This window comes from Camelina sativa, chromosome 8, assembly GCF_000633955.1.
Source record: "Camelina sativa cultivar DH55 chromosome 8, Cs, whole genome shotgun sequence".
In the NCBI taxonomy this organism is placed as follows: Eukaryota; Viridiplantae; Streptophyta; class Magnoliopsida; order Brassicales; family Brassicaceae; genus Camelina; species Camelina sativa.
This window is the reverse complement of record NC_025692.1, coordinates 10,427,703-10,444,556: the sequence shown is the minus strand read 5'-3', so window position 1 is coordinate 10,444,556 and position 16,854 is coordinate 10,427,703. Positions and strand designations below refer to the sequence as shown.

At 36.6% G+C, this 16,854-nt stretch overlaps 4 protein-coding genes and 1 non-coding gene across 5 annotated transcripts; 3 read left to right on the top strand and 2 right to left on the bottom strand.

The window, feature by feature from the left end:
* On the bottom strand, positions 1,592–3,923 carry LOC104771050 (eukaryotic translation initiation factor 3 subunit L). Its single transcript, XM_010423128.2, has 6 exons — positions 3,490–3,923; positions 2,575–3,402; positions 2,342–2,490; positions 2,145–2,238; positions 1,980–2,051; positions 1,592–1,899 (listed from the first exon to the last, which is right to left on the bottom strand). Exons 1-6 carry the CDS (start codon positions 3,850–3,852, stop codon positions 1,855–1,857), a joined length of 1,551 nt encoding a protein of 516 aa, XP_010421430.1. The 5' UTR covers positions 3,853–3,923; the 3' UTR covers positions 1,592–1,854.
* On the top strand, positions 4,206–5,902 carry LOC104706888 (rhomboid-like protein 11, chloroplastic; the record flags this gene model as incomplete). Its single annotated transcript, XM_010423125.2, is given in 7 exon segments — positions 4,206–4,328; positions 4,455–4,600; positions 4,713–4,798; positions 4,936–4,976; positions 5,074–5,240; positions 5,353–5,415; positions 5,582–5,902. Coding segments are annotated over 7 exon segments (812 nt in total), but the record flags the coding sequence as incomplete, so codon positions are not given.
* On the top strand, positions 6,290–7,822 carry LOC104706889 (rhomboid-like protein 11, chloroplastic). The gene is made up of 6 exons (XM_010423126.2): positions 6,290–6,774; positions 6,873–6,958; positions 7,046–7,086; positions 7,174–7,340; positions 7,421–7,483; positions 7,598–7,822. Exons 1-6 carry the CDS (start codon positions 6,433–6,435, stop codon positions 7,781–7,783), a joined length of 885 nt encoding a protein of 294 aa, XP_010421428.1. The 5' UTR covers positions 6,290–6,432; the 3' UTR covers positions 7,784–7,822.
* On the bottom strand, positions 7,862–10,223 carry LOC104706890 (pentatricopeptide repeat-containing protein At5g25630). The gene is made up of 3 exons (XM_010423127.2): positions 9,984–10,223; positions 8,919–9,791; positions 7,862–8,842 (listed from the first exon to the last, which is right to left on the bottom strand). The coding sequence occupies exons 1-3, from the start codon at positions 10,047–10,049 to the stop codon at positions 8,078–8,080; spliced, it is 1,704 nt and encodes a 567-aa protein (XP_010421429.1). The 5' UTR covers positions 10,050–10,223; the 3' UTR covers positions 7,862–8,077.
* TRNAF-GAA lies at positions 10,471–10,543 on the top strand. The gene has a single exon. It is a non-coding gene; the product is annotated as a tRNA-Phe (tRNA).

Genomic DNA, 16,854 nt, shown 5'->3' with positions numbered 1-16,854 from the left:
TACTAACCCTTACACATCATAGGTTTGCTTTCTTACACAAGCCACACTACTATTACAACAACTCTCTTAGCTAGGCTTTAACCAAACAAATGACTAAGTCACAACACAACTTTCTACTTTGTCTTGTCCTTGGTCTCTTGCTTCTACTTGTCGAGTCCATCTTCCACATGGACCACCAAAAACATCTTTCTCTTTGGGCCTAAATCAAGTTAGTGGCCCATGAAAAAACACACAGGCTTGTTGACCTTTTTCTTGTCGTTGACTCTGCTTCTTCTTCTTCACGGAGCTTTGCTTCTTTTTCTTTGTTCTTCGACTCACTGATTTCTTCTTTCTCTTTGTTGCAGATTTAATCAAGAACTCAATTCTCAACAAATATACTAACTTATTAACTCGTACGTAGCATGACTTGTTAATGTGAGAGTCCCTGCATAGTTCATGGCATTGCGCGAGGGCTTGAACAGAGTGATGGATCTTTGTGTTGTGTAGGTGGAAGAACCCAAACCTCTAGACTTAATTGGCAGACAAGATTTGAGATAATTGATGGCAGTGCGCGAGGGCTTGAATATATGCAAGAGGAATCACGAGTTAAAATTGTACATCGGGACTTGAAACCGGGAAATATCTTGCTTCATATAGATATGGTCCCAAAAATTTCAGATTTCGGCCTGGCAAGAATCTGCAGAAAGAACAGGAATGAAGCTTTTACCACTGCGGCGGCTGGAAGCTAGTAAGACATCATCATATCATATCTCTGAAATATTTTTAAAAAATGCTTTGAACCTTATATACATCTATATATATATATATATATATTTGAGGATTAGTTAACTCCTTACTCCTTAGCATTGACTTTTATTATACATACATATACAGTGGTTACATGTCTCCAGAATACGCGGGAGAGGGTATATACTCGACGAAATCGGATGTTTACAGCTTCGGAGTTATTGTGCTTGAGATTTTAACTGGCAAGAAGAACAGGACGTTCTCCCTGTCGGACCCCAACTGTGCTAATCTCCTCAGCTATGTAAGCAAGCTTGTAGAAGATTTGTTGTTGTTGTTTTTTTTTCTTCTTTTATATGTAAAATAAAGGTTGATTGGTAAATTAACAAGCGTTGGTTGTTTTTTTTTTTTTTTTTTTTTTTTTTTTTTTTTNGATGTCATCCGTGGTGATGATGTTGGGGAACGAAACATGTCCAATTCCCAAGCCTAAACCACCCGGTTTTTTCATTGGAAAAGGTCCGTCTAGCACTGGTGAACCTTCATCGGTTAATCAGTACACAGTTACCAACATCCCACCCCGCTAATTAGCGCAGGCGAATGAATTACTACTACAAGTCCAAGGATAAGTTTCGTTCGACTACTTTTGAGAATACCTCATTTTATTAAGTGTTGAAATAAAAATGATTCGTTGGAACCATTCCGATGACACTAGAACATATAATGTAAAGATGGCAAATGACAATTTCTCTACTGTTAATGAGATTGAGACGTACACAGGTCAATATAGTATACTAACACAGATCACACATGTGAATATGTGATAAACTTTAATTTGATGATAGCAGAAAAACAAGAAAGCTCGTATCACTGAAGATTTAAACTCATCTTTGGCATAAGAAATCATGACAAATTATTCGAAAGAAACTCAGAGATTGTATATAATCTGATGTGCCACACTCAATTGTAAAATGGCACGAATTCATAGATGATTCCAGTTACACACAAGAAAAGAAGTCCATCTACACCATTTAGACTACATGAAGACAGCTTCTCAAAAGTGTTTTTGTCTCCAAGTAAAAAGAAAAACACATCAATTGGGCAAAGAGGATTGGCATAACACAGAAAAATTCCTCATTCCAGTTTAACGCGGTCCATATCGTTTATCACGCCTTCGAGCTACGCAGTGGAAAAGAATCAATCTGCCAGATCAATACATATAATCTGTTTAAACACATATTAGTTTCAGTTTTACATACCTTGGCAATCTGGCGCAAGAAGAAATCCCCATAACGTTTTACGGGTTTTGATTCCACAACGTAGATCATGTCCTGCAGTCTCACCAGATTTAAAAGTTAGTAACTTCTACAAGCACCCTAGTATCCATGTCAAAGAGAGATACACAGAAAGAAGAAAGAACATACATTGTTCATGTAGAAATCAATGTCTGCATTGGAGATGATCCCACCATTGGAATCAACTGAATGGGTCTTGTGCTTGTATGTTAACAATATGGTCCTTGCAATCAAAACCCGTACATGTCAAAAGATTAAAAAAAGAAGTTTAGATTGGAGAGAGACTGACATTTTTTGGTACAAGCCATCTGCCCATGGGTCCTCACCTTAGCGTGGACTCATCAACTTCCATGTATTTAGCGAGCTTAGCAAGAGAAATGGAGGAGTAGACTTTGAGGAATGTCCGCACTCCCGACAACAGCTGCTGCTGCTTTACCTCATAAAGGAACATCTTCAACTGAAGCCTGTATGCATCCTGAGATAATTCCCAAGTTTGGTGTTAAGGTAAACAAACACACAAGTCCTTTCTTTTGTAAATATGATATAAAAACTGTGGTACCTGATTGTAGTTGACAAGAGGCTCCTCGAAGCTTGGTGCGGAAGGGGTGATGAACTTGGGGCATGCATAAGAGAAGAGCTCATCATAGATACCGAATGCCTCATCGTCAAACCTCTGCATCCGCATCATCTTTTCACCATACTTCTCGCGGAGCTGAGAGTTGACAGAGTCGTCAACGAGTTTAGTTTGAGGGCAGAGAGAGAGGGAAACAGCAAGTAATGCATACATCTGCTCATTCTTCTTGAGTATTTGCTCGTACTGCGGAGACTTTTGATGGTACTGCTTAGTCTTGAAAATGTAGAGGAGAATCTTGTTGAATTCACGAACAGCATCAACATAGCGTCGCAACATGAGGTTGGCAAAGCCATAGTGATAAATAGTAGCGATATGGCATCCAATGACACTGGTGTAAACACCTTGCTGGGAGATGTCAATGGGCTGCAACCATTTGAGAGCAGTGTGGTAGTCACCGAGGAGGCAGTGAACACGCAAGAGGCCGACGATGCTGAAGTAACCAAGGACCTTCAAGACGTTACTGCCACCAGAGTAGTCGTAGCCATCAGTGGAAGTGAAATGTTCCTTGTCTTCTTCTTGCTCAAGGATTTGGACGATAGAGGACTTTTCCACAAGGGCTTGCAAGAAGTTGAGGACGCCATACACATTCCATGCCTTATCGTGCTGCCTGAGCAATGCAACCTCCTGCTCTGTTTTGTTCTTGAGCTTTGCTCTGAATTGACAGAAACTTTGGAACTGGTAGACAAACTCATCCACCATATCCCACAGCCACTGGTTGGGCAACTGCATATTAACTACGCCGTGCAACACCACCTAACAACCATTCTATCTTCTTAATCATCTAAACAAGAGAGAGATTCTAGATTCAAAAAAAAAAAAAATCAAGATTCAAAATCAAACCTGGAAGAGGCTGCAATAGTTGTCATACGAATCGATCCTCTGCTTCAACGTTGGAGATAACCTCGCATACAAATGCCGAAACCACATCTCACGGTAGAGAAGGCAGAAGACGTGGTCGTTGTCTACGTAAGGAGCAATCGCTTCTACACTTGGCCATGGCGTCTCCTTGAACAGTCGTTCCGATAAGCTCTGGAACGATGTCTCACACATCTGGTGGATCTCGTACACGTTCTTCTCCCTTATGTGTCTGTACATGTGTACCACGAACGATTTCACCGAATCCGCCACGTAATTCGGGTCGTATCCGCCGCTCTCTCCCTCCTCCCCCGCCGCCGCTTCCTCGTACTCGTAGTTCGCCGCCATGTCTTTCTCGCTCGCCGATTAATTCCTGAAGACGAAGAAGAGACTACTAGGAGGAGGAGGAAACACTTTACTGCCTTGTAGGGTTTACAACTACATTATTATTAATAGATAACCGGGTATAATCCGGTTTTCTTTTCTGACGATAACCGGGTTCATCCGGTTTGGTTTTTATGTATACCAAGAGTTTAGAACACCCAATAATAAATTCTAATATATTGATTTTTGTGTGAGAGAATCAAATGTCTTCCACAGTCAAATGTCACTCTCTCTCTCTCTCTCAAATCAAATGTCTCACCTTCTTCACCTTCACCGTGTCTCTCTTTCACAGTCTTCTCTTCGTCTCAGATTCCCACCTATACATCGCCACCGCCGCCGTGCAGCTTTGTCGCTTACCAACTTAACAAAATCCACCACCGTGTTTCTTCCTATCACAGTCTCCAGATCTCGGATAACTTCTTGCCGATTCAGCCAGTCAGGTGCCCCCTATAAATCGTTTCTTTCGGATTTACATGATAGATTCCAAGTTTTCGTATTTAGTATCTCTAAATGTTTCATATACACTGTATAAATGTAATTCTTGTTTTTTTCTTTTTTTTTTTCAGACATTACGCGGCCACAATATGATGATGAATTGAGTAAGGAGGCAAAAGAAGACAAACAAAAACCACAAAAGCAAGGAGGAGCAAATGGCATATTTTGGATCATACTTATCAATCTTGGCATATATGTGGCTGATCACTTCTTTCAGGTATTTTTTGAAACTTTTGCTGCTGCTTAGAAATGACTTTGTTGGTAGTTTTGGAAAACAATTGATTGGAAAACTTAGGGTTGACATTGTCTTCTTTATTTCAAAAAAATAGGTTCGCGGGATCAAATCTTTATATTTGTATCACAATTTTCCGGCATGGTACCAGTTTGTGACTGCAACGTTCTGTCATGCTAACTGGTGAGACAGAGAGCAAGAGAGAGAGAGAGAGAGAGAGCTGCCTGCCTCTGTCGCTTTCTTTAAGTTTTTTTCCTCTCCCTGATGTTGTTTCCTGATGATTCTTAAGTGTTTTTTTTGTCTGTATATATAATTTCTAGGAAGCATCTCTCCAGCAATCTTTTTTTCTTGTACATCTTTGGTGAGAGTTCAAGATTTTTCACTTAGTTTGACTCTCTAGCTAATCGATTTAGAGCTCTAATGGGACATTGGGAAAACTCCTTCTGTGGGTTTAACAGGAAAGCTTGTTGAAGAAGAAGAAGGAAACTTTGGTTTGTGGCTGTCCTACTTGTTCACTGGTGTTGGAGCTAACCTTGTTTCCTGGTTAGTTTTACCGAGAAATGCTGTTTCTGTTGGTGCCTCGGGAGCTGTTTTTGGGTTATTTGCTATCAGTGTCCTTGTCAAGGTACTCTATATTATTATTTTCCTTCTCTCCTTCTATCTCCCTGTGAATCATCAACCTCCTCTCAGTTATATATATATATATATATATATGTTTTGCTAAACTTATTTTGTAGATGTCTTGGGATTGGAGGAAAATCCTTGAAGTTCTTATATTGGGTCAGTTCGTTATTGAGAGGGTAAAGATTCCTGCTTAAAATGTAGTCCTATTTTCTTATGTGTTTATTTATTTATACAACATTGTATATGTTTGATACTGTAACAACAAGTCGTGATGTGATTAGAAGTTCTTACAATTCAGGGCACGGTAACTAAATTTGTTTTAGTTCATTGATTCTCTCATAGGTAATGGAAGCAGCTCAGGCTTCGGCTGGATTATCAGGAACTATATATGGTGGCTATTCTTTACAGACTGTTAATCACATTGCTCATCTCTCTGGTGCTCTCGTTGGCGTTGTCTTAGTTTGGCTTCTCAGCAAATTTCCTTCGGAACCTGTGGATCATCAAGTTAAAAAATCCCCCCTAAAATGAGGAGACAACTTTTCTTGTACTTAAGGAAACATATACTATCTCGCCAGTGAATGCATGGCAGATGAAACGATCGATAGATTGACAAAATATATCCTTGTAAAACTGAAGAATGGGCACTAAACCGGGTTCTCTGTCCCTATTATCAGACATAAAAAAAAAAAAGAAAAAAAGTTTTAGTAGATGAATATCATGGCCCGTAGGTATGATTCATATGAACCTATCTTCCATTGAAACTCTATTCAATACGCCACCAGTCTATCAACATCACACTCTCGGATACTGCACGTTGTCCTTGAACGGTACTGGTAGTTACCAGGTGTTATGTTCCAAATGCACCTTATTAACTGTGTACTTGCTTTGACTAGTGAAATGTCATCCTAAATAATATGGGCTGACAAGCCGATGCATTAAAGCCTTTCCTGAAACTATATATATGTATGTGGGTGTAGTTGTTGTTGAACTTACTTTTGATTTATATAATCTTTAGATCTTACCTTTTTATTTATATAGATGATCTTAGATCTAACTTTTACTTTATATTAAACTGGTCTCAAACTTAGAACAAATAGGAATTTTAAATTTCAAATCTTTAAAAAGACAAATTATTGTAATTTTTTGAAGAACAAAGTAGTCCGAGTGGTGAATCAAAGATTTGAGTGTCTCAAATGTCTCAGCTTCACGGTCACTATCTCTCCCTCCCACACTCTTCTCTTCGTTCAAGATTCCCTTCTTCACCCTCCTTACATCTCTACCGTGCAGCTTTTTCGTCAACCAACCGGCCTCCCCTCTCTCTCTCTCTCAACTCAACTAAACCCACCGTCTCTTGTCCTCTCACCGTCGTCAGATCTCGTTTCAGCGAACCCGGTGAGGATTCTTTTTCAGATATTACGCCACAATATGAATTGAGTAAGACACAAGACAAACAGAAACCACAAAAGCTAGCGAATGGCATATTCTTGATCATACTTACCAATCTTGCCATATTTATGGCTGAACACTTCTATCAGGTATTTGAACTTGTTGTGGCTTGTATCTAATCAGGTTGCTTCTATATTTCAAGATGTGTCATTTGGTTTTTTTTTTGTATGTTCTTTATTCAAAATAGGTTCGCTGGATCAAATCTTTGTATTTGTATAGTGATTTTCCGGTATGGTATCAGTTTGTGACCGCAGCTTTCTGTCATGCTAACTGGTGAGAGATCTCTCTTCGCTTTCTTTTTTGCTTAGTCTTTTATTTCTCTCCTCCTTGATGTTGACATTTTTGTATATATAATTCTAGGAACCATCTCTCCAGCAATCTGTTTTTCTTGTACATCTTTGGTGAGAGTTCAGGATTTTACTCGTAAGCTAAGTTTATCGAATGCAGAGATAATGGATAATGAGACTCGTTCTATGGCTACATAACAGGAAAGATTGTTGAAGAAGAAATAGGATCCTTTGGTTTGTGGATGTCCTACTTGTATACTGGTCTTGGAGCTAATTTGGTTTCGTGGTTAGTTTTACCGTCAAAGTCAGCTTCTGCTGGAGCCTCGGGAGCTGTTTGTGGGTTATTTCTGATCAGTGTCTTCCTCAAGGTACTATAGTTATCTTCTATCCTTGTTCCAAAATGCTTGTAAATCATATGAGAAGGACATCTTTAAACCTGATTTTGTAGATGTCTCGGGATTGGAGGAAATTCCTTGAAGTTCTTATATTGGGTCAGTTCGTTTTGAAGAGGGTAAGAACCTCGCTCAACATTTACACACATCATCATTGTGGTTATAGTCCCATTTCTTTAGTGGGAGTTATGTGTTTCTTTAGTCCCATTTCATCAGTTCATTGATTCTTACAGGTATATGAAGCAGCTCAGGGTTCAGCTGGACTATTAGAAACTATATTTGGTGGCTTTACATCAGTGATAGTTGTTCGAACTCTCAAACCCATTGCACAGTTCTCGGGTGCTCTTGCTGGTGTTCTCTTACTTTGGCTTCTCAGCAAATTTCCCTCAGAACAAGTTAAAAAAATCCTACAAAAGTGAGGTAATTATAGAATGCAAAGCTGATAAAACTAATTCTTTTGCAGCAGAGTTGTGTAACTGCTTTGTCTATGTTACTGCTCGTTAAAAGAGGTTTTTAATATTTTCTCCAAAATCTTTGAGTCTGCAAGTTATTGAAAACAGCAACTGTACAATACATTTTCTTTTATACAAGATCATTCAGCTGCAATGTACATAGAGTGAGTTCTCAAACTATTGACTCTGAAGTTTCAACAGAAGAATAATTGAAAACCAAATTCTCTGGATTCAGTTCAGCCAAAGCCGGTTTGGTTTGTTTCAGTTCAAGAACACTGTACAAGAATGTACAAATTGTCCACTGATCCCAAACTGCGCTTGGGACTGCTTCTGGCATATGATTGGCACTCGAGCTCCAAGTTTGCAAGCAGAGAGATTCATAGCTTTTGCAGTTGGAAGCTCTCGTTTCCCTAGTGGGATCTGCAAGAGATTAAAACTACCAGATGACTGTCTCTGGTACAGCTTCTCCAACTTTGCGATCTCTATGTCCTTACATTTCAATGCATTGTTCGACTCGTCAGTGAGTCCCGCGACACGCCAAGCTTCTGCTAAGAGCAAGAAGGTTGAATTCTCAGGCTTCGCACCAAACCCTCTCATCATCTGCAAAACCTCTTCTGCTTTCCATGGTTGCTTCACCTTTAGGAAACCCCACATTAATGTCTCAAATGTCTTTATATTCGGCGAAACCCCAAACTTGCACATCTTGTTGAAAACCCTCATTGCATCATCCATACTTCCGCTGCTGCACCACCCGCTGATCACCGTGGTGAAGATCACAACGTTGGGCCTGGATTCAACTATCAAAGTCTCAAGAAGTTCCTCAGCTTTCTTGTGCTCTTTTGCTCTAACGTACCCTTTGGCTAAAATGCTATAAGCGTGAGCGTCTGGTTTGACTCCTGCTTTAACCATTTCTTCAAACACTTGTGCAGCTTTCTCCATGTATCCAGCTGAGCTCCAAGCGTTCATCACGGTACTGTACGTGATTACATCTGCCTTCACCTTACACTCCTTCATCAAGGTAAGAACCTGCAGTTTTCATTCTTATTATTACCAATTCAAGCTCTTCATCAATGGACATTAGATAAAAGTGTTAAGTTTTTACCTCATCGATGCCATCACGGTCCATGACCTCAACAAAGCCTTTGATTAAGGAATTGAATACCACAAGGTTCGCTTCAACTCTCTTTTCCTCCATTCTCCTCACAAACCTCAAACCATCTCTCACTCTCCCTTCTCTGCAGTACCCTCCTACAACTATCCCACATGTTCTTCCGTTTGGTTTAGCCTTCTCCTTCATAACCATCTTCTCGACCACCTCACTCTCAGCTCTCACAGTCTCTCCTTTCTGCACATAACAAGTTGCAATCGTGTTATACGTCACCGTGTCCGGCCTAACTCCACACTCTTCCATCTTACGCACCACATCCCACGCTTCCTCCACCTTCTTCTTCTTGCACCAGGCTTGCACCAGCACATTGAACGTCCTTATATTTGGTTTAACATCAACATTGTTCTCCTCGAACATAAGATCAAGCAACTCAGATGATCTCTCAGGCTTGCCTGCGATCCCATACCCTTTGATCAAAGTGTTGTAAGTGCTCGTGGTCGGATTAAGACCAAGCTCTTTCATTTTCAACAGAGCCTGCACCGCGTCTTCCATGTTACCGGACTCAGAAAAAGCATTAATAACAGCATTGAAGAAGATAGAGTCAGGCTTCGTCCCGCTCTGTTCCACCTCCGAGACTATAGAGCTTATGGAATCATACTGCTTCTGAACCGTCATCGCAGCTAGAAGAGTTGTGTGACTGATCAAAGAAGGTTTGTGTCCAGTCTCTGGCAATGTTTTGAAAACGGTTTGAGCCTCGTGAGGCCGTCCACGTTCGATCAAAACGTTCATAAGCTTCGTTCTTGACCTCACTGTCCTGCAACTACTTCCTTCACCACATGACTTGCAGAAACGATACTGTCCTCTAGTCTACAAAAAGAAAAAAAAAAAAAAAGCCTTTTGCTCACCAGAAGGTGGACTCGAGGGGACATAAAATGATACAATATCTCAAAATTACTCAAGATTCGAAAAATGAAGATTTCATTAAACTCAAAATCAAGAAAAGTGTGCAGTGTGTCAGTATTGGTTTAATTTCAAGACAGCGATTCTTGATACTGTTACCTTAATCGGTGTGGATCTTTCTGGTTCAGACATAGAAGGTGGCTTCTTCTCCTCGATGTCTCCCATGATTTTGTCGGAAAAAGAATCTGTGTCTTTGCAACGAATACAAAGTTTAATTTTTACAGATTCAGACTAAATAAAACGCCACCTGTCTTTACATTTCTCAAGAGATGATAGGGTCCATAGGAAAAATAAAAACGAAATTTTTTCGATAAGGAGGACAAAGAATTTGAGAAACGACAGATTTTTTATGGAGATAATTTTGTTTTCTGTCCACAAATATTTCTTTTTATCTTTACTATTTTTGTTGTATTTTTAAATCTACAGGGCCTTCAGAATTTTTATTTCGATACATGGATTAATTGGGTCAAGAAAGGCCTAACCCAATTATAAAATATTAAAATTAATCTATAGGGCAAACTGCAAAGTTGAGGATCCATACTTATTAAGCGTTTATATTTTACAAAAAGTAATAATTTATCAATAAGCGGGGATAGCTCAGTTGGGAGAGCGTCAGACTGAAGATCTAAAGGTCGCGTGTTCGATCCACGCTCACCGCATTTTTATACTGAATGAGATCTCGCTATTAAACGTTTCCTCTGTATCATGTCCAGTATTTAAAAGCCCATTGTATTTTCGCCAACTTTGTGTTTTACCGAGATTTATACGTAAATTAATATTAATTAAGTTCTGTGCTCAAGTGTGATAAATACATATGTATATATAAAAATAAAATATGTTGGCCATTACACAACTTGTTAATTGATTCTCTGATATGGACATTTTTTTTTAATATAATCATTTGTATCGACCCTAACCCGAAGTGGAAATGTTATCTGATTCTGTAGTGGGACTTGGTTCGATATGGGTTATGGAATAGCCTTGTTATCCAGAAGATTATGTGCTGAATTCATGAACATTGTGAGTTGAATTCAGGAACTTTATAAATTTAACATATTAATTTTTCTCCGTTTTTTTTTTTATAACATTTATGCAAAGCAAGGTTGCGAGCTTGTGAAATAGTTACATGTTGTTCAACCAGAGTTTCATCAAATGAGGGCTAAGGCTAACTGTTACCACTTACCACTAACGTTTTCGAATTCAAAACATCTAGAGAAAGTTTCCAAATGGAGGATAAGTGTGATCTAGTAGTCACCCACTCAAACAAATACATAGTTGTCGACTATATGAATTAAAAGATAGACACAATACATATATAATCTGTCTAATCTCTTTAGTTTGTCTAATTTGGCAAGAGTAGATTGGGTGGGCGCTTAATTAAGCCCCAAACCTCACCTTCCAACTACCCAACAATATTACGATATTTTGTAAAATGCATAAAGACCAATAAGTATCCATCATCCATTGAATTTTCTCAATACGTTATACCCATTGACATCACACTACACTATATTTTATTTTCCATTTGACAAGGCGCTGACTATTACGTGGATATATAGCCGTACATGCCGACGAAGGATCGTTGTTTTGACACATCATCTTCTACTATCTATGCTAATGGCTCCAATCAAATTATAGTCCAAATTAATGTTTAATTCGGGAATTAACGTACGTTCATCTAAACATCTTATATCAATGACTAGAAAATTAGGCCAATGAACCATTTATGTTATGCAAAAGAAAAAGATATCCATTTGCATGGGTTTTTAGGATTGATACACGGATCTGATATCTATATATAAAAAATTGGACTATCTCAATCTATCTAATAAGCTATTAAGCTAAGTTCGTGAACAAGGAACTAATGCCACAGAACGTATCACACAATATGATCAGTCAAAGAAAAGAAACAAGATCTACCGCCACAACTCAACGAATTATACAAGCTGGGTGATCATTCGCCTTTCAACAATTAAAAGATATATTTTAGAACTCTACTTAAAGGTTTTAACCATATAAAAATAGGGGTAATTCCATTTGTTTTTCTATTGTGCTTTGCGAAAAAGAAAAAAAACAATGCACTTGAGAATGTCCACAAACTACAATTGTATGTAGCAACCAAGTCTATCCCATTACTTTTTAACTTTCCCTAATGGGCTTCGATTGAGAGTTACACTTGACAAATTTTGGCGGTCCGTTCATAATTCATCACATGAAAATGCGCTAAAGAGTGTAACTGGTTTTTGTTTTGTGTAAGATATTTAAAGAAAGCTTTGGGTTAAGGTGTAATAATAATAAATGCTAGTTGATGAAAATCTTTAGTTTGTCCAAAGGGAAAAAAAAAGTTGATGAAAACCTTTCTTTCTTTTTTTTTTCTTTTGTTAAAAGATTCATGAGAAAACCTTATACTATTAAATAAGTTGATCTAATAGATGACGAAATTAACATCAGTCGACAATTTAAATTAAATACTACCTCATCTGTACTATATTAAATATATAATGTTTTATAGTAGAAAAGTGTTTCATTTTATTGATGTTTTAAACTTTAATGAACAGTTGAATGATTATTTATTTTTCTTATAACTATTTATATAATGCAGTGTTTTATGATTTTGGTGAATTTTCAAAAATACCTTTTTCCTATATCTTTTTTTTACAATAAAAAAAATTAGCTAAAATGAACCAATTGGCGGGAAAATCGTTTATAATAACACATGCTGCGGAGATGAACGCGCTTGGCGTGCCAAAGAATCCGCACTTACATTTGCACTTCTTGAAATTAGAGATAAAGAGAAACTGGAGAACTCCTCCATATCCATCTTGATATCGTTGAGATATGTTTTGAAAGTCGGCCAGTCCTGAGGCGAAGACACCATCTTCACCAAGTCTGAGCAATCTGTATAAAAAACCACTTCCCGGTAGTCGTGTCCAATCATACACCGCAGGGCCCAAACAAAAGCTTCTACTTCAGCATGCAATGGGGAAAGACTACGCCGAAAATTGGCAACACCCCTCGTCGTCAAAGCGTCCTGAAAGGATGAACACACCCATCCTGTACCCGCAAAAACATCGCCTACTTTCCACGATCCATCTACAAAACACCGATAACCTGAATAACTAGTAGGGAGGTGACCTAATCACCCCACTTCCTGAACACAAGGAGGGTTGGGAACTGTTACTAGGTCCTCCTCCACCTCTTTTACCTGAGCCTGTAACCAGGAAGATGCTTCTCCAACCGCTAACCTCACTACATCCTCTGGTTTTTCCATCAAATTTTCAAAAACGCAAGAATTTCTCGCTTTCCAAATATACCACATGAGCCAAGGGAAAGCCTGTACCTACGCACCCGGATTTGATGAACCTAGGAAGTGATCGACATTGGCATACAGAGACTCTGTGGGAAAGGAATCTGGTCCAACTGGCACATAAGCTTAAGCCCAAACCTGGCGGGTTGGGGGACACCGAAAAATCACATGATTTATTGTTTCCTCTTCAGCCCCACATCTTGCGCAACCTGGGTTACAAGCAATACCCCGACGCCTAAGGGTTGCCGAGACCGAGATGCATCCAGACAACACTTGCCACATAAAATGCATAATCTTCAGTGGACAAGACACTCTCCAGATCCCCGCGAGTGAAGGAGTAATATCCGGCCCATACCGAGAATCCTGTAAAGTCCTCTGCTTCGCCGCGCTTTCCGTATCATACCCTAATTTGACTGTATATTTTCTTATGTCACTTTTCAAAAATATCTTTTTACGGTGTCCATTTTCAAAAATATCTCTTTTTAATATATGAAATGATTAAATTCTAAACTCTAAAACCCCTAAATACTAAACTCTATCTCCTAAAAAACTGTATCCTAAATATAAAATAGAGAACCCAAAACTAAAAAAAAAAATCTAAGAATTAATTTAATAAATTATAATTATGTAAAAGAAGGTAAAAATTAAAATATTTAAAAATAGATATTTTTGAAAAAGATATCTCAAAAAGAATATTTATAATAAATTCTTTATTATTTTTTATAAAAATAATAAATTATGTCGTTTTGGTTTTAAAAAATAAAGTAATTTTTCTTTAACTAATTCTGATGTTAACACAAGATGTACGTACTATTTTTAAGGAGGCATTGAAGATAACGACTACTTAATTATAATTAACTTAATAATAATTAACAATATAATCTATACTGATAACTTTTTAATTTTTTTGACAATGGATAAATGCGATTTTTTAGAAATATATCTTTTAATACAATTGATTCAAATATGTACCCTTATTTTTTTGATGTCTATGACTACGGGTGTAGACGTGTAGTGGTTGTACCTCCAAATTATCTTTCTAAAACCCTTAAAATATAAAAATATTTTTTAAAAAATACACTGTGTAAAATAATATGAATTGGATTTTATAAAACCTTTTACTTTTTTTTATAGAAGGGGTTTAATCAAAACTAGATGATGTTTGAGTGTAAATATGAAAAGAGGTAGTATAAAATGAATATTTTTGAAATTTCCGCTTATATGATTTTGGTTAGTTATATAATGATTATTTTACTTACAAATGCATTTTGGTATATTTTAAATTCTAAATATATATTTAGAAAAAGTTTTTGAGTGTACAAATTAAACTACTCTGTGAGTCAAATAAATTCAATAATAGTTGACATTCGACAAAGAATATTAGATAGAAGAATATATCAAAGGGAGTACAAGCATAAGCCAAACTAAAAAAATAAGTAATTAAATATTAATGAAGTTTTTAATTAAGCATGTAAGTTCTTTAATCATGTTAGAAATTCCTACCTTTGCTTTCTTCTTTCTCACAACCCCACTTAATCTTATAATCATTAGACAGATTGGGTAATTATTAGCTACCCCATTTGCTATTAGAAAATTTAGCACGATTAATTATTCATCACTTTGTTTTTTCTTCCTTTTATCATATTTCTAAGTAAAGCAAACGAACCGGCCAGTGTGAAATTCCCCTTTAATTATTGTTTAAAAACCATAAGTCATTCTTCCCCACGAATGTCTCGTGAGCGGAAAAGAAGAAAAAAAAGAATAGAAAAAGAGGTACTATAAGTTAAGTGGAACTGAGTGGGCAAAGGATATAGATCCATCTTAATTGTATACAATTAAGATATACAATTAAGATGAGCTACAATACACTTGGTTGTATTTTTGATTTTTACAAACGTTTATTGACTTAGCTAGGATATCGAAAATTATACGTGAAGTATGTTTTTAGAAAAGTTTTGGTTGTTTTAGAAAATTATATGTAGTATATAGGCAATTCAAAATATACAACATTACAACTTTAACGGATAAAATATCGCCTAATTTTTGTAAATACCACTTAAACAATTTTTTTCTCCAAAAACACCATTATTAATATTGTTTTCAAAAAAAATTAGTAAAATATATTTTTTTCAAAAATACCGCAATACGAAAACTAAACTTTGAATATTTAAAACGAAACTCTAATTTGTAATTAGTACTGTATTTTAGAAAGTTTATTTCATTAAAAAGAGTACGTTAATTTGACAGTCGTGATTTGTGTAATCCATACATAATAATCTGTTTTTACAGGCCTAAAATCAGGAGAACAAAAAAAAAATGATTCTGCATGTGTTTGTTACTTAAATTTAACGGAACGAGATTCGCTCTACCAATTCTAGTTCCATTCCACACTTCCACTATCCTATAATACTATTACTATATATTACCAATTGGAGCGAGACCCTTTATTCATTTTTTATTTATTTTCTATTGTTCTTTAGGGTTATTAAAGTTGCACTAGGAGTATTAAGTTTCATGAATCATGATATACTCTGATTGCGTAAGTGTAAATTTAAAAAGAAGGAGGTTTAAACTGACGCGTAAAAGACAATTATAACGCCTAGGCTACAATTATAGGCACTACAAAGCCTATTAAACGTTTACTCCTTTATACTTTTTTGTTGATCTCATACTTGAAGTTAGTTCCCATGGCCTTTTCAGATATTAGCTTTGATTAAATTATATATCTGTAATTCTTTTGTTATTATATTGCTCATGCTTTATATCAAATTCATTTTCCAAAAGATCTTGGACACTAATACAGTAATACATAGAATCATTTAAGAGTATAGTTTTTTTGGGGTAAGAACTCACAACACATGTGATATGTCGAACTAAGAGTAAACATTAGTTAGAAATAGCTAGAATGATTGCCAAAAAAAAAAAAAAAAAAATCTTAGGATTGGAATTGAAGGGGAAACAATGTTTAATTTATGTGAAAACATACAATTATCCAATTTTTTCTTTTTTACAATATTAAGAATGTTTCATTAAAAACTAAATTTTAATTACCAATATATTAGAAGATTGTTGAGAATAAAAACAATCTGTAGAAGATCATATTCATCCGCGGCAATAAAGATAATACATACTTTTCCGTTTTATGTCTTCCCTTATTTTATACATTAATTGATATTTTGATTGTAAAGTTCAATTTTATAGCATGAAGTCTAAATCTATACAGAAGAGTTTTGTCCGAGCCTTAACAGCTTACAAAAATGAGAAATAAAAAATAAGAGATAGGAGAGATAGTGTGGTTTGAATTTCATAAATTTGCACTTGAGACCGATGTGGTGGTGTGAGAAGGGTTGTTGTTGTTGTCTGGAAGCTGTTCGGTATAGATTCCAAGAAGCTTAGCTCGCATAGTCCGATTGATAACAATTGCTAGTAAAGCTGGAGATCGAGATGTTGTTATGATATTTACGTTCCTTCAATAAAGAGTAGACTAAGTCTTGACTAATTAAAGAGGAGCGTATGAAATTTGTTTCTCTTTGAGGCTGAGAGTGTTATTATTGCACTAAATGTTTGTGATAATTGAAACAGAGACACCAAATTGTTAATAGATCTAAATTGAACAAGTCTTCTAACATTTAAGTCTTTGATACAAAACTCTCTCAGGCACGA

Coding starts and splice junctions, on each gene's coding strand:
- LOC104771050 (XM_010423128.2), bottom strand. CDS start 3,852: ATGGCGGCGAACTACGAGTACGAGGAAGCGGCGGCGGGGGAGGAGGGA. Junction 3,403..3,489: donor ACTATTGCAGCCTCTTCCAG/GTTTGATTTTGA, acceptor AATGGTTGTTAG/GTGGTGTTGCACGGCGTAGT. Junction 2,491..2,574: donor CTCTTGTCAACTACAATCAG/GTACCACAGTTT, acceptor GAATTATCTCAG/GATGCATACAGGCTTCAGTT.
- LOC104706889 (XM_010423126.2), top strand. CDS start 6,433: ATGTCTCAGCTTCACGGTCACTATCTCTCCCTCCCACACTCTTCTCTT. Junction 6,959..7,045: donor GCTTTCTGTCATGCTAACTG/GTGAGAGATCTC, acceptor ATATAATTCTAG/GAACCATCTCTCCAGCAATC. Junction 7,484..7,597: donor GTCAGTTCGTTTTGAAGAGG/GTAAGAACCTCG, acceptor TGATTCTTACAG/GTATATGAAGCAGCTCAGGG.
- LOC104706890 (XM_010423127.2), bottom strand. CDS start 10,049: ATGGGAGACATCGAGGAGAAGAAGCCACCTTCTATGTCTGAACCAGAA. Junction 9,792..9,983: donor AAAGATCCACACCGATTAAG/GTAACAGTATCA, acceptor TTCTTTTTGTAG/ACTAGAGGACAGTATCGTTT. Junction 8,843..8,918: donor ACCGTGATGGCATCGATGAG/GTAAAAACTTAA, acceptor TGAAAACTGCAG/GTTCTTACCTTGATGAAGGA.